The sequence below is a fragment of the Rhinoraja longicauda genome, chromosome 8, assembly GCF_053455715.1.
Source record: "Rhinoraja longicauda isolate Sanriku21f chromosome 8, sRhiLon1.1, whole genome shotgun sequence".
Classification (NCBI taxonomy): domain Eukaryota; kingdom Metazoa; phylum Chordata; class Chondrichthyes; order Rajiformes; family Arhynchobatidae; genus Rhinoraja; species Rhinoraja longicauda.
Genome location: NC_135960.1, coordinates 71,719,790 through 71,747,062, shown reverse-complemented (window position 1 = coordinate 71,747,062; position 27,273 = coordinate 71,719,790). Strand labels below are relative to the sequence as shown.

At 46.9% G+C, this 27,273-nt stretch overlaps 1 protein-coding gene and 1 pseudogene across 1 annotated transcript; both read right to left on the bottom strand.

Moving 5' to 3' along the window:
* Nucleotides 1-212: 212 nt before the first annotated feature.
* On the bottom strand, nucleotides 213-2,736 carry LOC144596378 (gamma-crystallin S-1 pseudogene; annotated as a pseudogene).
* A 10,078-nt stretch (nucleotides 2,737-12,814) lies between these two features.
* On the bottom strand, nucleotides 12,815-16,579 carry LOC144596084 (gamma-crystallin M2-like). Its single transcript, XM_078404245.1, has 3 exons — nucleotides 16,571-16,579; nucleotides 16,245-16,487; nucleotides 12,815-13,097 (listed from the first exon to the last, which is right to left on the bottom strand). Exons 1-3 carry the CDS (start codon nucleotides 16,577-16,579, stop codon nucleotides 12,822-12,824), a joined length of 528 nt encoding a protein of 175 aa, XP_078260371.1. The 3' UTR covers nucleotides 12,815-12,821.
* Between the last annotated feature and the right edge of the window lie 10,694 nt (nucleotides 16,580-27,273).

Genomic DNA, 27,273 nt, shown 5'->3' with positions numbered 1-27,273 from the left:
TGCAGGGAGGAGATGCAAACTGTGCAGGCACCACAGAGCAGGGACCCACTCAAGTGGATGGTATGTTATCAGGTTGCTCCATGTTACTCCACATACAGGTAGACGGTGATAAGTGTAGTTCCCACCATTCAGTTTTATTGATGTTCGAATTTATGCGTCACTTTCAGTACCAGCAAACAGGGAATCATGCATCATTTATAATATTAGCACATTTATTTCTGAATTACTGAACAACCGCCAACCGCAGACATCAGTGGCTGTGAACTGGAACTCCAAGAACGACTGAAGGAGCCGATACTCGAGCAGGTTGCCCCCCAGTCATTGTATCTCCTGTACTCCCCGGGTCTCATGAAGTACTGTCGGCCTCTGTAGTTGGGCTGTTCATAGAAGGTCCAGTAACCATCCGTCACCTGGCAGGAGTGAATGTCACGGTAACGGAAACGATCGTAGACGGAGGGACAGTCGTCCATGAATTCCATCGTCTGTCCTCCAAACTCAGGCCTCTCGAAAATCTTCATTATATTGGGGCCACGACTGGGCTATAACAATAACAAAATCTTTAACTTCATGTAAAACCGCTGTTTAAAGTACAGAGTTGCGTGCATTCCTCACAAATCCAATGAAAATAAAATAACTTCTCAGTGTCACTACACAATAAATATCAAAACCCCCTGAAGATGTACTAAGCCAGTAAAATCTATGTTGAAAGAATACCAAAGATTAAATTTTCCAGTCGTATTGAGTTACTGCTTTATTCAAAGTGTATGTAATGCTATTCAGTCCATCTCGTAGGCCCTCCTCGGTCATGGCTGACCATGGGTGATGCATCCTAGTTGGCTGCTTGCTCCACACCTCGGCTAGAGCAGCGTCGCTTGTGGCTGAAGAGACCAATGTGGGAGTGACAGTCTCTGTGGAAAGGTCCCATTTGTGTGTGGTCTCTGGTCTGTTGAAGTTGCTGCGCTCCTTTCTATGTGCCCGCTTGTCTGCCACTGCGTTCATCAGTTTCTCTTCCCCCGTTGTGAGATGTTGGTTCAGGGTCCCTCTCCACCTTGTGCGGTCAGCTGCAAGGCTCTCCCAGGACTCCACGTCGATGTTGAGCGCCTTCAAATCTCTCTTGCAGACATCCTTGTAACGTAGCTGGGGGCGGCCGATGGTTCTCCTCCCAGATGTCAGCTCTCCATAGAGGATGTCTTTTGGTATACGGCCATCCTCCATGCGGTGGACATGGCCCAGCCACAGCAGCCTGCGCTGCCTGAGTAGAGTGGACGTACTCAGAAGGCCAGCGCCGGACAGAATCTCGGCGTGGACACTCTGTCTTGCCAGGATATACCCAGGATACGGCGGATGCTTCTAAGGTGGAAGTTATTGAGTCTTCTCTCCAGTCTAGCATATGTAGTCCATCCACAGCCAAAGAAAAACACATCTTAATCTCTGATTGCAATTTGCCTTGGTTATATATCTTCCTTTGTTGCAGATAATATATTTTATTAATTCCACAAATTCTGTTTATAAATTCATCACCATATTCCAAGCCCTCTTGAAGTATCTGCTATTTCTGATACGCCTTCTTTGTCAAAGAGGAATGGATTAGAATGTGCAGGAGAACATGATGTCCATTTATGCTGACACCCATTGTGAATGTACACTGCGATGGAGTGAAAACTATTGTGACTTGCTAGCAGTTTGTGCCATATGAATGGCTTCCTGGAATTTTACTCAAGTGTTTTTCCTCCACCTCATGTTTGTCAGTCATTAAATATCAGCCTTTTCACTGTACCTCGGTACACGTGACAAGAAACTAAACTAAACTAAACTATCAGACATACTCCTGCAAAATGCTTTGTTTAAAATATGTAGTTGAGGCAGGTTTAAGAAACATTTGGACAAGTACATGGATAGGATAGGTTTAGAATGATATGGGCAGGTGGGACTAGTGTAGATGGGGCATGTTGGTCGGTGTGGGCAAGTTGGGCTGAAGGGCCTGTTTCCACGTTGTATCACTCTATGACTCTATGTGATTCTACAAGGTAAAAGCTGCATTTTAGCTCTAATTACTTTGTCTTTTGGCTGCACAGTCTGTGATGATATGATTGAAAGATATAGCATGGAAACAGGCCATTCAGCCCACGAGTCCAGGCTAACCATTGATTCACATTAGTTCCATGTTATCCCATTTTTGCATCCACCCTACAAATGCTTGTGTCTTTGGAGTGTGGGAGGAAACTGGAGCACCTGGAGGAAACCCTCGTGGTCACAGAGAAAACGTGCAAACTCCACACAGCCAGTACCCAAGGTCAGGCTCAAACCCAGGTGTCTGTCATTGTAAGACAGCAACTCTACCACTGCCGCGCTGTGCATAACTTCCCATTTTACTTTTATTTAAATACTGTAATATTTAACTGCATCTGTCTGGATATAATGAATAAAATGGACACTAAAAAGGCAGCGACATTGGGAAAATAGGAGGGAAAAGCAGTTGTAACTCACGTTGGGGTGGGTGCGGCAGGACCTGATGTTGTCGTTGAATCCCATCCAGCGCTGGTAGTCAGGATACTCCCCCCTGTTCAGGACATACTGGTACCCCATGTAGTTGGGTCTCTCGTACGCCACCCACCAGTCACTGTCCACACGGATGGAGTTACAGCGGCTGAAGTAAGAGGACAGATCAGCACAGTCAGTGCTGCACTCATAGTGCCGGCCCTGGAAGTTCCTGTCCTCGTAGAAGATGATCGGCATATCACAACGTCAATATTTTTCTACCAAACGATACTGCCGCCGAGGCAATTAAATCATTTGCTACTAATAATGGAAAGTTAAAATGACAAAGCTACGCACTGGTGGAGTAAGCGTGTTGCTCTGATTCCCAGTTGGGCATCTGGATGTCTGATGTCTGATGGGACCACCATCAAGGTATAGATGCTCCTCGACTTACGATGCTTCGACTTACCATATTTCGACTTTACGATGGTGCAAAAGCGACACACATTCAGCACGGTAGAGTTGCTGCCTTACAGCGAATGCAGCGCCGGAGACCCGGGTTCCATCCCGACTACGGGTGCTGTCTGTACAGAGTTTGTACGTTCTCCCCATGTTCCTGCGTGGGTTTTCTCTGAGATCTTACATTTCCTCCCACACTACAAAGATGTACAGGTTTGTAGGTTAATTGGCTTGGTAAATGTAAACATTGTCCCTAGTGGGTGTAGGATAGTGTTAATGTTCGGGGATCGCAGGTCGGTGCGGGCCCGGTGGGCCGAAGGGCCTGTTTCCGCGCTGTATCTCTAAACTAAATTAAACTAAACATTCAGTAGAAACCGTAGGTTAGGTGGCTATGATGTTGAGTAGGTTAGGTGGCTATGATGTTGATTAGGTTAGGTGGCTATGGTGTTGGGTAGGTTAGGTGGCTATGATGTTTGATAGGTTAGGTGGCTATGGTGTTGGGTAGGTTAGGTGGCTATGATGTTTGATAGGTTAGGTGGCTATGATGTTGGGTAGGTTAGGTGTATTAAATGCATTTTCGACTTACGGTATTTTTGATTTACGATGGGTTTATCAGAACGTAACCCCATCGTAAGTCGAGGAGCATCTGTATTGTTGATCAGACACTCGGTAACACCAATAATGGCCAGAGTTTGTGGTTTACAAGCAAGCTCACCCATGCTCCCAGCCGTGAACATTGTGAATTAAACCGAGCAAATGAAACTGAAAAAAAAATTAGAAGTTTAAAGAGTCTGTTTTTGTTTTACCTTACCCGTGTTCAATTCCCTGCTGAAATTCCTATTGAATATGATTGTCCCATTATATACTTCCCAAGGCTCATTCAATCTACAAATGACATTGATGTTTAAATTATCTTCTGTTCAAATTAGAAAAATGCCTTCAGAAAATAAAAACCTGACCCAAGAGGACCATTCTGGTTCCCTTTGTTGCCAGATGCCCAGCTAGGAATCGGCTTTTATTTCAACTGAATGCGTGACTTCACAAACCAAAGCAGCTGTAATCCCTGCACAAAGGCAAATAAAGCAGGGCAATGGATCAGCAAACATTACCAAGCAGAGAATGTGTGGAAAAACCCAAGCGAGCTATGCTGGTAGAGTCATAGAGTCATAGAGTGATACAGTGTGGAAACAGGCCCTTCGACCCAACTCGCCCATACCGGCCAACAATGTCCCAGCTACATTTAGAAGGATGAGAGGAGATCTTATCGAAACGTATAAGATTATTAAGGGGTTGGACACGTTAGAGGCAGGAAACATGTTCCCAATGTTGGGGGAGTCCAGAACAAGGGGCCACAGTTTAAGAATAAGGGGTAGGCCATTTAGAACTGAGATGAGGAAAAACTTTTTCAGTCAGAGAGTTGTGAATCTGTGGAATTCTCTGCCTCAGAAGGCAGTGGAAGCCAATTCTCTGAATGCATTCAAGGGAGAGCTGGATAGAGCTCTTAAGGATAGTGGAGTCAGGGGGTATGGGGAGAAGGCAGGAACGGGGTACTGATTGAGAATGATCAGCCATGATCACATTGAATGGCGGTGCTGGCTCAAAGGGCCGAATGGCCTCCTCCTGCACCTATTGTCTATTGTCTATTGTCTACACTCGTCCCACCTGCCTGCGTTTGGTCCATATCCCTCCAATCCTGTCCTATCCATGTAACTGTTTCTTAAACGATGGGATAGTCCCATCCTCAACTACCTCCTCTGGCAGCTCGTTCCACTCACCCACCACCCTCTGTGTGAAGAAGTTACCCTTCAGATTCCTCTCAAACCTTTCCCCCTTCACTTTAAACCCTATGTCCTCTGGTTCTCGGTTCACCTACTCTGGGCAAGAGACTGATGAAGTAACTGTCAATAATTGGCTGTGTGAGAATATCAGAGGAAATTTAATTTCGGGGGCATTCATTGTGTTGGTAAAGATTCAATCTCATGTGAGCAGCAGAGCAAATTAGCAGCTTCTGTGAATCCTGCAGCTGAATGTCCCCAAAAAACACACACAATGTCAGGAAGGTCATTCTGACAATTGTCTCATTTAAAAGAATTTGCGTTCTGGCTTTCTTCCAATATTTTTCAAATACTTCGATATTGCTCCTAGCAGCTCCAGAAAGTGAGATAGAGACAGTAAACAAGAAAGAGAGGATGCCAGAGATTAGGATAGAGAGAGGATATGAAACGGGTTAGAAGGGAGAGGTAGATCAAACATGATTGAATAGTGGAGTAGACCTGATGGGCCGAATGGCCTAATTCAGCTCCGATCGCTTATGACCTTATGAACATTCCGTGGATTGTCACCTTGTCATGGTGGAGAAGCTTGTGTGGTCCTGAGATCCTGAGAGCGATGCCGTCTGGAGCTACACTCCTGGTAGGGTCACCCATGGCGATAAGGTCGAGGGGGATGTCCCAGACAAAGAGCGATCCAACCAAGACCTCAACGGTGGAACAGGCGGAGGATGATGGCTGACTTTAGTGGAGCGTCACAACGGCTGGGAAGGCGGATGGATGAAGGCTGCAGCAGAAAAGGGTCCCCGGTCGTCTTGAACTCCACGTCACTGGATCCTGACCCAGATCTGTCAAGGACCGTGTGGTGGCTGTCTGTGCACCAGTCTCCCCACATTACACAAAGTCACGCACAGGCGTCCTCACCAGAGGACAGTCATACTCGCTTCCAGTGACCGCCGATGTTGATGATGATGATGATGATGAACAACAACATAGAAACAGATTGAGCCGTGTGATCATCTGATGCAGATGACCCATTGAACTGCGCCATATTTCAGGATAAACTCAATCAGGCTTCACAGCCGAAGCAATTGAAAAGGCCAAAGCACTAAAACATGGAGTATTCAGACTTGCGTCCAAGTTGTGAATTTGTTCCTCGTTTTGAAAGAATGCGGGAGGGAGGCATTGAGGACCACTGATGCTGTTAAACCAGCTTTTCCCCTCGGATGTCGAAGGAGATGTGACCCTGGCCATACTTGTGGACTTGGTTAAAGGTTGGAGCTCTTCAAATATGGGCAAGTTACAGTGAGAAAGGGAGAGTCCGATGCAGAGTCTCACTTGGAAATCAATGCAGATACAAGTGATTGAGGAAGAGAGAGGGATGAAAGGGGTTGAACCCTATCTGTTGTTTCAGCAGAGGCTACATACAGTCCCTCTCTCCAGAACCAAGAATTGCCCCAAACTCCATATGTGGTTCATCTCTTTGTGAGTTAAGGTAAAAGAAATGGAGCGAGTTGTCCATCTTGAATGCATTCCAACAGATTGTGTTATTGGTCCAGCAGTAGTCATTTGAGTGGACCCTGTGTTTTGATTGGTGTATTTTCAACACAGCAAACTAATACTACAATTCACTTCTGATTTCATGTGAAGTAGCAATGCCCTTGGTTGGCTGAATCGTTTGTTTAGTTTAGATATACAGCGCAGAAACAGGCCCTTCGGCCCACTGTGTCCGCACTGACCAGCGATCCCCGCACGCACTAGGGCCAATTTTACATTATACATTTACACCAAGCCAATTAACCTGCAAACCTGTGCATCTTTGGAGTGTGGGAGGAAACCAGAGATCTCGGAGACAACTCATGCAGGTCACGAAGAGAACGTACAAACTCCATACAGACAGCACCCGTAGTCAGGATGGAACCCGGGTCTCTGGCGCTGTAAGGCAGCAACTCTACCGCTGCGCCACCGTGCCTCCATGTTAACAATACACGTATCTGAGCACATGATAAGAAAATAAGCTTCAGGTTGAGTGGTCAGTGCTAGGTAAATGTTGCTGGTTGATTGTTGAAGTGATCAGGATTAGTATACAAAGGCATCCTGCTCTACCAGGGGATTGTCCACCTGTGCTGGTGTGTTACAGCACAATGGATAACACAAACAATGGAACATACAACATTATAGTCATTGAGTCATGGTATTGTACAGCATGGAAACAGGCCATTCAAACCCCTGTCCATGCCAACCAGTGGGCAGCAAGGCAGATCAATCCCATCTTCCAACATTGGACTTGTGTCTTCTCTGGGTTTTCAAGTTCTCATCTGGCACATTTTAATGTTGCCAGCAACTCTGCTCCCACCATGCCTCAGGCAGTATATTCCAGGTACCCACCACTCTCATGTCCTATCTAAATCTCTTACCCCTTACCTTCAATTTATGTCCTAAAGTTTTATCTTCTAGAATTATGTTGAGTCACTTCCTAGATTGCTTAAGAAGGAACTGCACATGCAAGTTTAAACCGAAGATAGACACAAAAAGCTGGAGTAACACAGACTGTAGAAGGGTCTCGACCCAAAACGTCACCAGAGATTCCTTCTCTCCAGAGATGCTGCCTGTCCCGCTGAGTTACTCCAGCTTTTTGTCCCTACCCTAGATTGGTTAGTTTACATTGGACACAGCGCAGAAACAGGCTCTTCGGCCCACCGAGTCCACACCAACCAGCGATCCCCGCACATCAACACCACCCTACACACACTAGGGACTATTTTACATTAGTCATAGAGTCTGTTCTCACCTTCTAGATCATAGAGTCTGTCCTCACCTTCTCCATCATGGTCTGGTTTGGCTCAGCCACCAAGCACGACATCCGGAGGCTGCAGCGCATCGTTCGATCAGCTGAGAAGGTTGTTGGCTGCAACCTTCCCCCCATTGATGAACTGTACACTGCAAGGGCCAGGAAGCGAGCGGGCAAGATCATCCCTGACCCCTCTCACCCTACACCTCCGACAGTATGTAAATGGTGGTGATCATATTTACCAAGTGAGCCAATGCCAACATTGGCAGTGGGGATGATAGTGAGGAAGGATGTTGTCCATGCATTGTTTGAAAGGGTACAAATGCAGATCGTGGAATTCAGTCTGAAGAAGTGTGAGGTGATCCACTTGGGTAAGGCACACAAGTCAATCCATAATAATGAATAGAGTAGAGGGTGGCACGGTGGTGCAGCGGTAGAGTTGCTGCCTTGTAGCGCCGGAGACCCGGGTTAAATCCTGACTACGGGTGCTGTCTGTACGGAGTTTGTACGTTCTCCCCGTGACCTGCGTGGGTTTTCTCTCGGTGCTCTGGTTTCCTCCCACACTCCAAAGACGTACGGATTATATACGGATTTCTAAGTTAATTGGCTTCGTAAAATTGTAAATTGTCCCCAGTGTGTGTGGTGTAGTGCTAGTGTGCGGGGATCGCTGGTCGGCGCGGACTCGGTGGGCCGCAGGGCCTGTTTCCGCGCTGTATCTCTAAACTATCCTAACACTATCCTACACCCACTAGGGACGATTTTTACATTTACCGAGCCAATTAACCTACAGACCTGTACGTCTTTGGAGTGTGGGAGGAAACCGAAGATCTCGGAGAAAACCCACGCAGGTCACGGGGAGAACGTACAAACTCCGTACAGACGGCACCCGTAGTCGGGATGGAACCCGGGTCTCCGGCGCTGCATTCACTGTAAGGCAGCAACTCTACCACTGCGCCACCAAGCCATCCAATATTTCACTGGGTGATATCCCTCCCTCCACAAACCCATCCCCAATCTGTGTTTGGTCTCACCGACAACGATGTCACCGCAAAATCCTTCAAATCCATTGAAAGGACAAGAGAACCAACAACAGTGTCCTCTCCAAGCCAACACTCGCAACACTGAGAAAACAATCAGAAGGGTCTTGACGGGCCAAATGGCCTACTCCAGCACCTATTGTCTATTGTCTATTGTCTATTGTCTATTGACCCGAAATCTCACCCATTCCTTCTCTCCAGAGATGCTGCCTGTTCCACTGGGTTACTCCAGCATGTTGTGTCTGTCCTCACAACACCGAGGACATTATTACACACAGTTGCTTCTGTTGGTCAGGCACGTTGTTCACATAACTGGACAAACACAGACAAACTACAGAGTTCCACCACGGGAAGAGATTACCAGGTGCCCAGGGAATAGGATCAAGTATGTATTTAAAGCCTGCTGGAAGAATTGCAGCCAGACTACAGCAGAGAACATAAACCATAGTTCACCACCAGCCCTCTCCCACCACTTTTCATTCATTGATACGTTATTGTTATGTGTACCTGGTACAGTGAGGTTCAGTGTTTGCAAACAGTGCAAGTGTGCAAAGAGTTGCCACGTGAAGGGTGCCGACAAAGTTATAGAAGTATTCAATATAGTCCCTCTTCCTTCTCCTGTCCACCCCCCCTCCCCTCCCCCCATCCCTCTCTGCTCTCGGCACCCCCCCTCCCCTCCCCCCATCCCACTCCCTCCCCTGAGGCCTTCTGCATGAAACCCAACGTAAACCTGAGGAGCAAGGCCTCATGTTTCTGTTGGTCCATGTTTTTCAGGTGAGACAGAGGTTCACCTGCACCTCCTCCAACCCCATCTATTGTATCCGCTGCTCTAGATGTCAACTTCTCTACATCGGCGAAACCAAACGCAGGCTCGGCGATCGTTTCGCTCAACACCTTCGCTCAGTCCGCCTTAACCAACCTGATCTCCCGGTGGCCGAGCACTTCAACTCCCCCTCCCACTCCCAGTCTGACCTTTCTGTCAGGGGCCTCCTCCAGTGCCATAGTGAGGCCCACCGGAAATTGGAGGAACAGCACCTCATATTTCGCTTGGGCAGCTTGCAGCCCAGTGGTATGAACATTGACTTCTCCAACTTTAGATAGTTCCTCTGTCCCTCTCTTTCCCCTCCCCCTTCCCAGTTCTCCCTCTATCTTCCTGTCTCCACCTATATCCTTCCTTTGTCCCGCCCCCCCTGACATCAGTCTGAAGAAGGGTCTCGACCCGAAACGTCACCCATTCCTTCTCTTCAGAGATGCTGTCTGTCCCGCTGAGTTATTCCAGCATTTTGTGTCTACCTTCAGTGTAAACCAGCATCTGCAGTCCCTTCCTACGAATATAATTTGGTAATCTGAATTAATTTAGTCTGAAGGTTAAGGGCCTGTCCCACTTTAGGCGATTTTAAGGCGACTTCCGGCGACTGTCAAAGTCGTAGCAGATCGCCAAACTTTTCTTTTACCCTGCGACAATGACCACGACAATGACCACGACAATGACCACGACAATGCCGAGTCAGGTCGAGATTACACCGTCTTCGGAAACATCACGAAATTCCCACGCTGTCAATGCGTCCTACTTTTCGCTGAAATCACTGACAAGTCGGTAAGTACTTGAGAGCTTTGAACTATAACATCTTGTATGGGTTACTTTCTTCTTCTTAGGCCCCCTCGGTCATGGCTGACCATGGGTGATGCTTCCTAGTTGGCTACTTGCTCCACACCTCGGCTAGAGCAGTGTGGGTTACTTAAAAACCAAGCATCACTGTAACAAGGCATAAACTGGATTTACTTCTAGTTTACTAATAGCTGTATTAAAAATAATAATTTTAAAAGTGGTTAAGTGGATTTTTGTGAAAAGTGTGTGGGCATTCTTTGAAAATGTACGGGAGATGCATATCTGGTTTCTGGGTTGCATATCTGGGTTGGGAGCCCACTTTAAATGTAATCGCTGATGGCCATAAACATCGTGAAATTCCCACGCTTACCTGACCGTCAAACTGTCGCCTCCAATCTACCTGTCAAATGTCCTGACGGTAAATAAATTGGTTAAACACAAGCATTTTATGGTATTTTGAAATGACTTTACTTATTTTAATATTAGGTGCTTCTAAATGCATCTAAGACAACCTAGCAAACCTGGGGACAGCATGCGACAGCGCCCGCAATAAGCAACGATACCTGGCGACAAGCCAGCTGTCACCGAGAGATTTCACTCCGGATGATTTCTCAGCGACGCACCGAGATCCACTACGATTCTTGGAAGACTCCTCACGATCATGCCCTCGACACCTGGCGAACTGTCGGTGACAGCCTAGTCACCGGCAGTCGCCTTAAAATCACCTAAGTGGGACAGGCCCTTTAATCAACCTGTCTTTATCTCTGGCAACGGTCCAGAAGTGCCTGAAGTCGGCCACCATATTGCTGGTGCTGAAGAAAGCAAAGATCACCAACCTGAACGACTACCGCCCGGTTGCCCTCACACCGATAATTATGAAGTGCTTTGAGAGGCTGGTCCTCTCCCACATCAAAGCCACCATCCCTGCCTCACTGGACCCACATCAATTTGCATACAGGGCGAATAGATCCACAGAGGACGCCATCTCTCTGGCTCTTCACACTGTCCTGACTCACCTGGAGAGACAGGGCACGTACGTGAGGATGCTATTTATAGACTATAGCCTTCAATACTGTCATCCCCACCAAGCTCACCTCCAAATTCCACCAGCTAGGCCTCAGCTCGCACATATGGGACTGGATCCTGAATTTCCTGCTGGAGAGCCCTCAGGCAGTGAAAATGGGCCTCCACCTGTCCTCCACCACCACCCTGAGTACCGGCACACTGCAGGGCTGTGTACTGAGCCCCATCCTCTACTCCCTCTTCACACACGACTGTGTTCCTGCATTCGCCACCAACACCATCGTCAAATTTGCAGACGACACAACGGTGATCGGGCTGATCTCCAACGACGATGAATCAGCCTATAGAGCGGAGGTGCAGAACCTGGCGGACTGATGCTCAGAGAACAACCTGTCCCTAAACACATCTCGACCCGAAACGTCATCCATTCCTTCTCTCCCGAGATGCTGCCTGACCTGCTGAGTTACTCCAGCATTTTGTGAATAAATACCTTCGATTTGTCCCAGCATCTGCAGTTATTTTCTTATCAGACCAAGGAGCTAATTATCAACTTCAGAAGGTCACAGAATGAGGAATACGCCCCATACCTCATCAAAGGGGACAGAGTGGAGAGAGTGTCCAGCTTCAGGTTTCTGGGCACACATGTTTCACAGGACCTCACATGGTCCACTAACACCGCTGCGCTGGTCAAAAAGCTGTTCTTCCTGAGAACGCTGAAAAAGGTGGGTCTGCCACAACAGTTACTGACGACCTTCTACCGCTACACCACAGAGAGCATTCTATGTGTGGTATCTCAGCTGCAAGGCAGCGGACAGGAGAACTCTTCAGCGGGTCGTCTGCACAGGGACACAGCTGCCAGCCCTGGAGGACATCTACAACGCACGCTGCCTCAGGAAAGCCACCAGCATCTACAAGGACCCCACACACCCATGCCACCCTCTGTTTGAACTCCTTCCATCTGGCAGACGATACAAGGCCTTCTATGCCCGCACCTCCAGACTAGGGAACAGCTTCATCCCTAGAGCTACAGCTGCTCTGAATCGAACCAGCTGAGAGCCCGCCATGATAATCTGCCTCTGCCCCCAGGGTCATCTGGCACAACTGCACTTTTTTTGCACTTAACCTTGTTCCCCCTTTTCTTTTTCCTTCCCCCCCCCCCCTTGTTGTTTACATGTTCGCCGTGATTTATTTATATATTTGATTTGACAGCATCGATATTGAAGCGACAATCAAAATCTCGTTGTACTTGTACAATGACAATAAAGGATGTTGTATTGTATTGTATTGTATTGTATTGTGTCATTGCCATGTGCTTATATTACAAAGTTTGTAAAGTGTTATTGTCTCCCTTCTAACATGAATGATTTTCCTTCAACTAAAATTAGATTTGTTAGAGTTATATCAAATGGAGCTTGCATGTCCCAGAACAATTCTGTCTTCAGAATTGAATTAAATTAAATTCATCTGACTATCAATTAGCTGGTAAAAGATTCATTGAAGTGCAGATGGTACAAAGCCTCTCTATATAGTGCACATATTTTTGCTAAGAATAATGAAAAATATTGGCAATACTATATAAAGATAAATGAAGTGCAGATAATAATGGAGATTAAAGCCGTATTTATTTTTGAAGAAACATTAAGCTGTTAAAGTTTTCAGAAATCCATGATACGACGGAACGATCCTGTTGCTGCACAAGTTGCTCCCCAGTCACTGTATTTCCTGTACTCCCCGGGTCTCATGAAGTACTGTCGGCCTCTGTAGTTGGGCTGTTCATAGAAGGTCCAGTAGCCGTCCGTCACGTGGCACGAGTGGATGTCACGGTTACGGAAACGATCGTAGACGGAGGGACAGTCGTCCATGAATTCCATCATCTGCCCTCCAAACTCAGGCCTCTCGTAAATCTTCATACTGTAGGAGCTATCGCTGGGCTGTAAAGTGCAGAAAATCACCAACATCAGTACAGCATCGAGCAATGAGGAGCATAAAACCTGCAAAACTACAGGCCAAATCTTAACAGTAACATTGCTATTTTATGAGAAGATAGACACAAACGTAGAAACATAGAAAATGGGTGCAGGAGGAGGCCATTTGGCACCGCCATTCATTGTGATCATGGCTGATCATCCACAATCAGTAACCCGTGCCTGCCTTCTCCCCATATCCCTTGATTCCGCTAGCCCCTAGAGCTCTATCTAACTCTCTTTTAAATTCATCTAGTGAATTGGCCTCCACAAAATGCTGAAGTAACTCAGCGGGACAGACAGCATCTCTGGAAAGAAGGAATGGGTGACGTTTCGGGTCGAGACCCTCCCTTATTTTATGAGAATGGACTTTAGAGCACCATATATTTATATATACATATATATATAACCCCTAATATAGACACAAAATGCTGGAGTAACTCAGCGGGACAGGCAGCATCTCTGAAGAGAAGGAATGGGTGACGTTTCGGGTCGAGACCCTTCTCCAGGCCGATCATGCTAGATATCCATAAATAAATAAATAAAGGGATAACTTTATATTCCTGAGTGCCTTTGAGAAGATGGTGGAAGTGCTGCTTTGTTCACCCTCTGCAGTACATAATCTGGTGAAGAACACTCCATTGTTAATTGGAAACATCCCCAGGAATAATGGATAGTCCATGAATTATGAATCTCTGGAATGTTCTGTTTGATTAATAGTATTCCACTGTTTGCTTTACACAAGCTTTTATGTTTGCATATTAATAATCATTCAATTTGCCATGTAAAGTTAGAGCTGGATCACTGAAGTTTCAAAGCCTTTAGAAATGTGATCATTTTTCATGCAATGCCTGTCGGGTGCCTGATAAGGAATAATTTGTTCAATCTCATTCGTGGTAAATTTGACAATGCTTTTATGAGCTATAAGATAGACACAAAATACTGGAGTAACAGGCAGCATCTCTGGAGAGAAGGAATGGGCGACGTTTCGAGTCGAGACCCGTCTTCAGACTGAGACTCGGGGAGAGGGAGATGCAGAGATATGAAATGGTAAGGTGTGAAAACGAGACATCAAAGGGGATGTGGCTCAAGGAAAATGTAGAATAGATCAGGGACAGGTAGAGGGACAGGTGTTGCATCTCCTGTGGTTGCAGGGGAAAGTACCTGAGGACGGGGTGGTTTGGGTGGGAAGGGACGAGTTGACCAGGGAGTTACGGAGGGTACGGTCTCTGAGGAAAGCAGAAAGAGGTGGAGATGGGCTGGACTTTTATTGCCCTCTAACCAATCCTTTGTCCTCTCTCTTTTTTAAATTGTACCCAACTGATGCTAAGTTACATTTCAAATTCATACCCCTTCTCCTTAGCTCCTGTGTTCTTTCATCAACCTTTAAATCTTTGGATAAGGAGAGGATCATAATGCCGATCAATGACAAAGCATGTTGGCCAAAATAACGAGAGTAAAGAGGTCCTTCTGCAGTTGTACAGGGCTCTGGTGAGACCACATCTGGAGTATTGTGTGCAGTTTTGGTCTCTTAATTTGAGGAAGGACATCCTTGCTATTGAGGCAGTACAGCGTAGGTTCACCAGGTTAATCCCCGGGATGGCGGGACTGCCATATGAGAAAAGATTGGAAAGACTGGGCTTGTATTCACTGGAGTTTAGATGAGAGGGGATCTTACTGAGACATATAAAATTATCAAAGGACTGGACAAGCTAGATGCAGGAAAAATGTTCTCAATGTTGGGGGAGTCCAGAACCAGGGGCCACAGTCTAAGAATAAAGGGGAGGCCATTTAAAACTGAGATGAGACAAAACGTTTTCACCCAGAGTTGTGAATTTGTGGAATGTTCTGCCACAGAAGGCAGTGGAGGCCAATTCACTGGATGAATTTAAAAGAGAGTTAGATAGAGCTCTAGGGGCTAGTGGAATCAAGGGATATGGGGAGAAGGCAGGCACGGTTTACTGGTAGTGGATGATCAGCCATGATCACAATGAATGGTGGTGCTGGCTCGATGGGCCGAATGGCCTCCTCCTGCACCTATTTCCCATGTTTCTATGTTTTAAAGCAACAGTCTCCTCTCCACTCCTACAGAAAGTTACCATGAAGCAGCGTAAATCACAATCACAATCAAATCACAATCAAATTAAGAGTGGAAAGATTAGGTTGAGATTGGTGAGACAGAGAAAAAATAAAACACATTAAATTCTATGAGAAATTGCTGCCAAGAGTTTTGTACCGACATAATCGTCAAATCTCTGGAGAAGTTATTGGCATTATGCAAACAGTTATCACTTGACTCCAAGAATCATTTTTAATGACAAGATTTAACTCTGAGTAGCTAACACATTTTATACTGGATAATAATTTAAATTCATAACTGTTATATACCCAATTATATTTTCTGCTATATAATACAATTCTTCTGTTCTTCCTTACATTTAAACTTGATTTGCACATGTGGCTATATATTCTAGATAAGCCAGATACTGATATACCATAGATAGACACAAAAAGCTGGAGTAACTCAGCGGGACAGGCAGCATCTCTGGAGAGAAGGAATGGGTGACGTTTCGGGTCGAGACCCTTCTTCAGTGTATGTTTTGTTGAGACATCAATTAACTTGCATGGTGACTTTAGATCTAAGCACAGATCTTTCAGTGTTTTGTTGACACCCATCAGATTACAAGATTCTTTGCACTCTGATGTGTAAACGTGTCCAACACAGCATTATAATTAAAGTGAAATTTGGATGAAAATGGCGGACGATCCATAAATAAGCTTAGTTTCGTTTAGTTTTTAGTTCAGAGATACCGCATGGAAACAGGCCCTTCGGCCCACCGGGTCCGCGCCAACCCTGCACATTAACACTATCCGACAGACATTAGGGACGATTTGTTTTACATTTATACCAAGCCAATTTACCTACATTACGTCTTTGGAGTGTGGTAGGAAACCGAGGATCTCGGAGAGAACCCACGCAGGTCACGGGGAGAACGTACAAACTCCGTACAGACAGCACCCGTAGTCGGGATGGAACCCGGGTCTCCGGCGCTGCATTCGCTGTAAGGCAGCAACTGTACCGCTGCGCCACCTGTTAAAGAATGTGAAGCTTACCAATGTATAGCTACGACAAGATCTAATGTTGTCGTTGAACCCCATCCAGCGCTGGTAGTCAGGATATTCTCCCTTGGTCAGGACATACTGGTACCCCATGTAGTTGGGTTTCTCGTACGCCACCCAGCAGCCATTCTCCACACGGATGGAGTTACAGCGGCTGAAGTAAGAGTTGAGATCAGCACAGTCAGTGCTGCACTCATAGTGCCGGCCCTGGAAGTTCTTGTCCTCGTAGAAGATAACCTGCAAAAGTAGGATGCAGCTGAAATGTCGCACGCTCAGAGACACTATAACATTCAACAAAGTCGAAAATGGATTTGTCTTACCTTTCCCATCTTGCGTAGTTCCTATGCTCACTAGCCTTCCCAGTGCTGGCCCCTTTTATACAACTCCATTAATGAAAAATCCTTTGTTATCATAAAGTCCTTCCCTATTCTGACCAAGCAGCAAGTATTCAAAACACAAAAACAATCCCTGATTCATCAATACAGAAAGTCAAGCATCACAAATGTTTCCCGCTTTGTATTTCATCATTGGTGTCAAAACCTTTTTGGTTTTTGGATCAGGTACAAAGCCTATTAATCTTCTGGATAAAAAAGAATTCTGAATCATCAGTGTGTACCAATTGGGATTTAGTCATGTCTAGTCTGCATAAATCCATTCAATCTTACTGTAATTGGATTTAAAGGGGCAGGACCCTTTATAGAAACATAGAAACATAGAAAATAGGTGCAGGAGTAGGCCATTCGGCCCTTCGAGCCTGCACCGCCATTCAATATGATCATGGCTGATCATCCAACTCAGTATCCTGTACCTGCCTTCCCTCCATACCCCCTGATCCCTTTAGCCACAAGGGCCACATCTAACTCCCTCTCAAATATAGCCAATGAACTGGCCTCAACTACCTTCTGTGGCAGAGAATTCCACAGATTCACCGCTCTCTGTGTGAAAAAAAGCTTTCTCATCTCGGTCCTGGTGACAGGGGGGAAGACATAGATTAGCCATGATTGAATGGCGGAGTAAACATGATTGGCTGAATGGCCTAATTCTTCTCCTATCTTTTATGATCTTATGACCCAATAATAATGTCTGTGCTGAACCTGATGCCAAGTTACACTAACTTCATACACTCAACATAGATAGCTCAACGTACAAACTCCCCTTATCTGTTGCAACCTTCAGATTACAGTTGCCCTTTGTCACTGTGTTTTGCAGGCAAGTCTCCAAAGGTTTACAAACAACCTCTTTTAATACGTAGACCCCATCAATTCTCCTTACAGGGACATTGACATTTATACTATCTATTTATTAGATATATGGGAGAGAGCTTGATAAGGCCTTTAATAAACCAACTTGTTCGATAGGCTCACCACTGGTCTATGAGCTGTTTTATTTTGTGTCTGTGCCTATCTGAGTAAAGGCAGATATAGGGTATGTGTATAGCACAAAATTTCCTCCTACAATAAGAATGGTGTTTAGACTTTTGACAGCAACAGCAGATTATTATTTTGCATTTTAAAATGTCCTTATAAGTTGACTTGTTGACATAAATAGACAATAGACAATACACAATAGGTGCAGGAGGAGGCCATTCGGCCCTTCGAGCCAGCACCGCCATTCAATGTGATCATGGCTGATCATTCTCAATCAGTACCCCGTTCCTGCCTTCTCCCCATACCCCCTGACTCCGCTATCCTTAAGAGCTCTATCTAGCTCTCTCTTGAATGCATGCAGAGAATTGGCATCCACTGCCTTCTGAGGCAGAGAATTCCACAGATTCACAACTCTCTGACTGAAAAAGTTTTTCCTCATCTCAGTTCTAAATGGCCTACCCCTTATTCTTAAACTGTGGCCCCTTGTTCTGGACTCCCCCAACATTGGGAACATGTTTCCTGCCTCTAACGTGTCCAACCCCTTAATAATCTTATACGTTTCAATAAGATCTCCTCTCATCCTTCTAAATTCCAGTGTATACGGCACGGTAGCGCAGCGGTAGAGTTGCTGCTTTACAGCGAATGCAGCGCCGGAGACTCAGGTTCGATCCTGACTACGGGTGCTGCACTGTAAGGAGTTTGTACGTTCTCCCCGTGACCTGCGTGGGTTTTCTCCGAGATCTTCGGTTTCCTCCCACACTCCAAAGACGTACAGGTATGTAGGTTAATTGGCTGGGTAAATGTAAAAATTGTCCCCAGTGGGTGTAGGATAGTGTTAATGTATGGGGATCGTTGGACGGCACGGACTTGGTGGGCCGAAAAGGCCTGTTTCCGGCTGTATATATATGATATGATATGATAGTCGCTCCAGTCTTTCAACATATGACAGTCCCGCCATTCCAGGAATTAACCTAGTAAACCTATGCTGCACGCCCTCAATAGCAAGAATATCCTTCCTCAAATTTGGAGACCAAAACTGCACACAGTACTCCAGGTGCAGTCTCACTAGGGCCCTGTATAACTGCAGAAGGACCTCCTTGCTCCTATACTCAACTCCTCTTGTTATGAAGGCCAACATTCCATTGGCTTTCTTCACTGCCTGCTGTAAATAGTGCTCTTACAATTCTATGATTCAAGGTGTAAAATATGTTCCTATAGCATTAGGTTAGGTTGCTTGAAACATGACCTGGTTTATTACAACATATTATTATTATTAATAAATCCTTAATTAATCATGAGAGGCACTTACACTTTTTAATTTTCAAGAAGTTCCCAGTCTTCCTCATCAGTGAACTAAAATGAATCAACACTGATAGCCAGTTCATGATGTGCCCGAAACAGTAACGTTTATAAGGTTATTTCTAGTCATTTGTGAAGAGAGTTATCTTAGCATTGTATGTTATCTTAGCATTGTATGCTTACCAAACCGATGCACTTTTGAGTCTTCATGGAGGATCAATTTATTGGGAAACAGAACTACTGGCACCGAGCCAAAAACTTCTGCATCTGGTAAGCAGTAGAGTGTCTCATGGTCATAAAAAGAATATATAAATTCGCTCTCAATATATATATATTTCATTTCAGCTGTGATTTATTACCCTGGTGCTAACATAATACTGTCACAACTCTGACAGGATGAATTTATGTGAAAGCTTGTAAATATTTAAAGACAATAAAGATAATCGGCATGTTGAAATTGATTAGGAAAAATACTGCAGATGCTGGTATAAATCGAAGGCAGACACAAAACGCTGGAGTAACTCAGGCAACATCTCAGGAGAGAAGGAATGGGTGACGTCTGAAGAAGGGTCTCGACCTGAAACGTCACCCATTCCTTCACAACTCTCTCTTGAAAACATCCAGTGCCTCCACTGCCTTCTGTGGTAGAGAATTCCACAGATTCGCAACTCTCTGGGTGAAAGGGTTTTTCCTCATCTCAGTCCTAAATGGCCTACCCCCTTATTTGTAAACTGTGACCCCTGGTTCTGGACTCCCCCAACATCGGGAACATTTTTCCTGCATCTAGCCTGTCCAATACCTTAAGAATTTTATATGTTTCTATAAGATCCCCTCTCATCCTAAATTCCAGTGAATACAAGGCCAGTCGTTCCATTCTTTCATCAATAAACAACACCTGGCAGTTTCCCAACCCACAATGCCCTAAGCACATTTAAACAGAATGAATTATGCCTTAATGCAGCAAAAAAATCAATATAGAAAATTAAATGTCTATCTGAAATTTAATGCACGATTGATGTAACAAATATTAGCAGTGTTTTAGTGGAAGCACCCTGTCCTCTGTTAATGGTTTAAACCCCACTCAAAGATGAAAACAGACAAAGGCTGACACTAAGTATGATATCACAGAGAAACAATCATGTTAACTCATTGTCTTGTTTAATAACTCACAATGGAGTTAACTCATTCATACGCTGATCTTAACGGAAAGTCAGAAGTGTAGTTCCTCGTATAATCTGACCATTGACAAAAGTCAGCTCAGTAAGACAATTGTAGGCGCCATTTCTTCTCAAGCATAGACTGGGATACCCCATATTGCAATCCTTTGTAAAATGTTAAGGAATTTGGCTTTTTATAAGTCAAATCGCTGCATTCTTGCAATGGGTTTAAAATAAGGAAAGCAAACTGACTTCATTATTTTTGCTGTTGAGAAAATGGCGATGAGCCACTTTCTTGAACCACGAGTTCCTCTGGTGAATGTTGGATGGCACGGTGGCGCAGCGGTAGAGTTGCTACCTTACAGTGCCAGAGACCCGTGTTCAATCTTGACTACGGGTGTTGTCTGTAAGCAGTTTGCACGTTCTCACTGTGACCGCATGGGTATCCTCCCACACTCCAAAGACATACAGGTTTGTAGGTTAATTGGCTTGGTAATAAATGTAAAATTGTGCCTTGGGCATAGGATGATAGATAGTGTTAATGTGCGGGGATCGCTGGTTGGCGTGGACTCGGTGGGCCGAAGGGCCTGTTTCCGCGCTGTATCCCTGAACAAAACTAAACAATACAATACAATATATCTTTATTGTCATTGTACAGGGGTACAACGAGATTGGGAATGCTCCTTCCATACGATGCAATAAATTAATTAGCTAGTCATTATAAATTTAGACAACCCAGTGAAACAAAATTAGAAACAGTTTTAAAACAGAATAAAGTGCCGGATCACTGTGCGATGTGACCATCCGGCTCAGCAGGACCGGTTCATAGCAGCTATGGCCCTGGGGATGAAGCTGTTCCTGAGTCTAGAGGTGCGGGCGTAGAAGGCCTTGTATCGTCTGCCCGATGGTAGAATTTCGAACAGACTGTTGCAGGGGTGTGAAGAGTCTTTGTGGATGCTGATGGCTTTTCTGAGGCATCGTGTGTTGTAGATGCCCTCCAAGGCTGGTAGCTGTGTTCTGATAGTCCTCTGAGCTCTATGGACTACCCGCTGAAGAGCTTTCCTCTGCCTCCGTGCAGCTGAGGTACCACACAGGGATGCCATGTGTTAGGATGCTCTCTATGGTGCAGCGGTAGAAGGTCGTCAGCAGCTGTTGGGGCAGACCAGACTTTTTCAGTGTTCTCAGGTAGAACAGTCGTTGCTGTGCCTTCTTGACCAGCGCAGCAGTGTTATTGGACCATGTTAGGTCCTCCGAAATGTTAATGCCCAGAAACTTGAAGCTGGACACTCTCTCCAAGCTAAACCAAACTGCTCGCGCAGTGCTGTTAAGTAGGAAGTTCCATGATTTAGATCCAGCAAAGATGAAGGAAAACAATGGCAGGGTAGTGTGCAACTTAGAGACACAGAACCATATTAGCACAGGAATGTGCCTTTCACTCCACCAAATTTGCACAAATCATCAAGCATCCTTGTGCACTACTCCTTCTCCCTACGTCCCCATTTACCTCCCAGACCCCACCCACGGATTTGACAGTGGCCCAATTAACCTACCTTTGCCTTTGAAAACAAAGCAAAACTCACTGGAAATATATAAACTCCACACAGTCAGCACCTGAGGAGAAGCTGGGAAGCAGATCAACAATGGGGCAACAGCTCCACCTGCTGGGCCCCGTCTTCACATGCGTCCAAAGCCCGTGCCCCTCTGATGGCCGAGCTCATGTGTTCGGCAAGTGCAGCAGAACATTTACAAGATGTGCAGGAAGGAACTGCAGATGCTGGTTTGAACCGAAGATCGACGTAGAAAGCTGGAGTAACTCAAGAGTCAAGAGTGCTCTATTGTCACATGTCCCAGATGGAACAATGAAATTCTTACTTGGAATTTCACGGGTCAGACAGCATCTCTGGAGAAAGGGAATAGGTGACGTTTCAGGTCTGAAGAAGGGTCTCGACCCGAAACGTCACCTATTCCTTTTCCTCAGAGATGCTATCTGGCCCGCTGAGTTACTCCAGCATTTTGTGTCTTATCTTCGACATTTACAAGATGATACATGCTGTAGCCACTGTGCTGACAACAGTTTGGCAGCTTTCCGGGTCTAGACATCAACCCCAATTTTCATGTTTTCATTCTCAAATCACCCTCATAACGAACCTGAGCTGGGAGCAACATTGCTGTCTCCAAGTTCAGTACCTTGCTTGTTCCAGGCGTCCCATCCAATTCTATTCAGTTTCAGTTTAGTTTATTGTCACGTGTACCGAGGTACAGTGAATAGCTTTTATTGCATTCTATCCAGTCAGCGGAAAGACAACACATGATTACAATTGAGCTGTCCACAGTGTCTAGATACCTGATAAGGGAATAACGTTTAGTGCAGGGTAAAGCCAGCAAAGTCCGATCAAGGATAGTCCGAGGGCCACCAAAGAGGTAGATAGTAGTTCAGCACTGCTCTCTGGTTGTGGTAGGATGATTCAGTTGCTTGATAACAGCTGGGAAACTGCCCTGAATCTGGAGATGTGCGTTTTCACACATGGAGATGTACCTTTTGCCCAATGGGAGAGGGGAGAAGAGGGAGTGCCAAGGGAGGGACTTGTAAGATTTGAGAAGTTTTCCCTCATTTGGAAAGCAACACCAAACCAAAGAGCTGCAGTTTGGACATTTTAAACAAGAGACTGGGGCTGATAGCAGAGAAAGGCTGCGGTCAGATTAACAAAGGATGTCACAATCCGTGGGTCCTAAAATGGCCGCAGGACCTCGTGACCAGCCACAAAAAGCAAAAACCTTACAACCCAGTCTCTAGGTTTCTGCAAAGCCATGGCCAGAACAAAGGATGGGTATTGGCCATGCAGAAACCTACGAAACCAGGTCGGAGTCCAGACACTGGAGCGCTGACATCAGCATACTCACAATGCCCCAAGCCGACCTAAACAGTTCATCTCAGTGAGGGGGCACAATAGCCCATAGAAAACTACCTGGTAGGTGATGGGAAACCAGTTAACACCCATCACCTCACAATGAAATCCCAATTTACACCGTCTGGCCATCCCCGGTATCCCCGAACATAAGCGCAGATCAGAAGAAAACTCATACATATCTTTTTGAACAAAGAGATTCCAAGATCTGGCGGGAGATAGGACGGGTCAGAAACAGTATAACTGGCCACTACTTTTGAGTCAAGTTAAGTCAACTCGAGAAGAAAACCTGCAGGGATCGCAAGCAGGCAAGTCAAGCAGTTAAGACGGACAGAGGCAAGAAGCGCAGAGAAAACCGGGTTTGAAGTCAACTGAAGTCAAGAAGAAAGTCGGAAAGAAGAACGGATGCAAGAGAGAGGAACAGGCACGCAACTCGAGAAGAAATACTGCAAAACGAACAGCCAGTAACCCCAGTAATAGCCCCATGGTGAGCATGCACTCCAAATCCTGCATATCCTGGACATAGTTTAGTGTAGAGGGGAGGGTGGTTTGAATAAACGTTGGGTGTGTATTAAAATATGTGTTGGTCAAGGTTGCGATGCGTCGTACGTTCCCCATCTTACAGTCGTGTATGTGTCTTGCAGAAGTGTTTCTAAGAATTCATAAGTAAAAGGGTATTCGTGTATATGTTTTGTGGAACTGTGTGTTTCAAGAAATCAGCGAGAAAGGCATTCGGGTATCTGTCCTGTGGAACTGTGTGTGTTTAATAATTCGTAGTTATAAGTATTCGTGTGATTCGGTATGTGTTTCATAGACAGGTATTATAGAACTGTATAAGTATTCATGGACAATAGTCCCAAATGCTGAATAAAAGCCTTTTCATTTAAACCCTGGTTTTGAAATCTGGTCTGGTTGAATTTTTTCTGCACTATAAGAGCTCCTGCACCTAAGTCCAGTGTCTAGAACCGTAAGGGGTGAGTGGGTCGAACCACTCACGGGGAACCAGTGTGCACGGCCTGGTCAAGGGATCAGAGCAAGGCACGGGGACCTTAGGTCGGGCGAAAGCTCGGCGCAGAAACCCCTTACAGATAATGGCGACCACGAAGGGACACTGGCAGCAGGATGATAGTGTACCAGAAAAGGATTTTAAAACTAGGGACATAATGGACTAGCGCATTGCGGACTATGTGTTTAGTAAGGTGAATATCACCAAACAATGGATGTGTGCGTTATTGGATGACAAGCGCCCACTGGATGCAGCGATCCGGTGGACGGCCAGTAAAGACCATAAGAAAGCTGTGGAAAAGGCGGTTTGGCTGACCTGCTATAAAAGGCAGGTCCAGCTTTTGGACCGCATGGTTGTGGCACAGGCAGCCCAGATCAGGGACCTTCAGGAGGAGGTAGAAGAGAAGGCTGCGGGTGGGAACCAGTTGATTGAGGCTCTGGACTCTTTAAACAAGGAGCGCCGGGTCGTGACCAACCGCCACGAAGCCAGGGTAGAGCTGATGGAGTGTCAGATCACTGAGGCTATGCGCAGTAAGGGCAAGCTCAGGGAGCAGTGCGCTTCCCTGAGCCACCAGCTGGAGACCCAGGAAGAGAAACTTAAGGGAGTTAGGGCAGCATATAAAATGGTTTTGGAGGACAGGTTGGAAGGGGCCGACCACGGGGCCTGCCTGCAGGAGATAGAGGGTCTGCGGGGTGCTTTAAATAAAGCAAGCGGGCTGGTCTGTTGGATGAACCCCCCCGCGGGCCAGTCACTAGCGGGTGCGAAGGTCCCGGTTCCGATCCCTAGAAAGACCATGGTGGCTTCAGCCCCCAGACTCCACAATTCCCCTAGCTACGAGGCATCCTGGAAAAGGGGTAGTGTAGGGGAAAGAGAGAGAGAGGAGCTCCCGGTAGAATACTCGGCACCGGCGCCCATGTGCCCGGTCCTGGAAACCAGACAGAGACCCACCGCGCTGAATGGGGACGCCGGACCCATTCAAAGCGAGATCGTGGTGCCCCACAGCTCCCAGCAGTTAAGAGCTATGATCGGACATGTAATTAAATTGTCCGAATCAGGGGACCCTTCGCTGCATTTTAGGGAGATCGAGCAAACCGCCGCAATCAACGGTTGTGACGAGGGAGAACGGGCAAAATTGTTGCTGTTCTCCCTGGACAGCTCGATCCTCCAATGCCTCTCAGACGAGAGTAAAAGAGGGACCAGGACCTACAATCTCCTGCGGGACGAGGTCCTGGAAGTCTTGGGGGTGGGGGATGAGGGTCCATTTGCCCGATTAGGGAAGACCCTCCAGATGGAGGGAGAACCCCCAAGAGTTTTTGCGGCGCGACTGTGGTCAGTATATCAGAGCAGTTGCCCGCACGTCCCCGCGCGGGATGACCTGGCCGGGAATGGGAGAGCACAGTGGCTCCGTTGCTTGGTGTCAAACAGCCTGGCAGCCGTCAAGGAACAGGCGAAAGCCTGGTTTGATCCCACAAATAGCACGGAGGAGGCGCTTTTAGACCATCTCACTGTAGGGTATAGAAACACCCGGAGTACGTCTACCCGACTCGTAACAGGGAAGGTGTACGTAGCGGAGGCTACTGCACCGGCCCAAAAGGAGTGGCGACAGGAGGGTAACCCTACCGCACAGTCCAAGTGTTTCAGGTGCGGTAAGGTGGGGCACTGGCAGAAGGATTGCAGGGCCCACACCAAGGAAGATAGGGTTGGCACCACCCAGCGCACCGAGGTCCCAGTTAAGCCCGAGATTATCGAAACGATGATCGAGGTGATGCAGTCCCTCATGGCCGCCCAGGGGAAGGTGGCAGTCACTACCGGCTCCCCGGGTGCGAGGGGGGCACTGGACATTCCCCAATGACATCAGCCCACGCAGCCTGCCTATCTGTGTCCTCTCCGCTACGATGCGTGGAAGAGGCCGCTTGTGGAGATGGTAGTGGAGAGGCAAAGGGGCAATTATCTGTTGGACACGGGGGCTTCATGCACCGTGGTCCACACAGAGGAACCCTTTGACTCTCCCCTGTCCACGGGGGTCCCTTTCGCACTGGCGGGGTTCACAGGGAAGGAACAGGCTGGCGCGCGTTCACAGCCAAGGATGAGGCAGGTCACGCAGACAGGCAAGGTTGCCTGCGTGAGGGGGGAGGACATTCTCCAGGAATGGAGGGTCTCCCGTTTTGGGTGGGATTCAGGTGAGGAAGAGCCTGATCAGCTCGACCAGGGGCTGGATCCCATTACGGAGGAAGAGGAGTCGGAGGGGGACGACAGTAACGTCCCCGACTCAAGCACCAGGAAGGCGGGGGTAGCGAGCGAAGGCTCACCACCTGTAGATACAGGTAGAGTGAGGCCGGATGCCGCGGGTATACCCAGCACCAAGGGGGCAGAGCTGGATGAGGCGGGGCCAGGGTCGGCAGCTGCGGTGAGTACCCGGGCTGTGGCACGGCAGGAACTGGTCCTCAACCAGGCTGTCCAGGGGGCAGTGTCTAAGGTGATCCTCCGTAGGTCCAGCAGGAAACCCCAACTTAGCCAGAGGTCAATCACGCCCCGAGGTACGGGAGCCAAGTAAGGAGGAGGGAGCTTACGTCCCGGAGGGGACCTAGCCCCCGCCAGGCAGCGACAGGCTGCGGAGGATCAAAGGTGGGAGACAGCGTGGTGCAGCCGCAGGGGACGACCCGCTGCAGCCCTGACAGGGATTAGCTGAGCCGCCCTGGGAAGGCGGCACTGTATTATATTTTAGATAAAATAAATAAGGATAGGTATTTTAGATAAGGATAAGCCATTTTAGATAAGGATAAGCTATTTAAGATATTTTAAGTAATATAGATAAGGATAGGTAGTTTAGATAAGGATAAGCTATTTAAGATAAGTTTTGTGGGGATAGTTAGCGTTTAAATAAAGTTGATGCGTCCAGGATGTGTGGGTGTGGGGTGCAGGCTGGGGGTCAAGAGACCCGCCCGCAGAGGCGTTTAACAAAGCCAAGCGCTCCCCAAGAGGCTGGCTATACCATTCTTCTTTATCTGTTTTCTGGAGTGGAAGGAGGCACTCGTGTGGTGGATCTTTGCCACGGCGATCGGATGTGGGTGGACCTATCGGGGCCACACCAAGGACATCATCGTCTACGTCTGCTCCGGGGACACGGCTCCCATCGCGACCGATGGGACTGGAAGGATAGAAGCGGAGGAGACCGCAGTTTACTTCCATGAAGGCCGGTGGCCGGGGTGGCTGGGATCAAACTCTTCAGAGTATTCCAGCGCCCCAGGTTTTGCTTATCGGGACGCTTCATTATTGTGCCCGAGAATC

Coding starts and splice junctions, on each gene's coding strand:
- LOC144596084 (XM_078404245.1), bottom strand. Junction 13,098..16,244: donor CTTGTCGTAGCTATACATTG/GTAAGCTTCACA, acceptor TGCACTTTACAG/CCCAGCGATAGCTCCTACAG.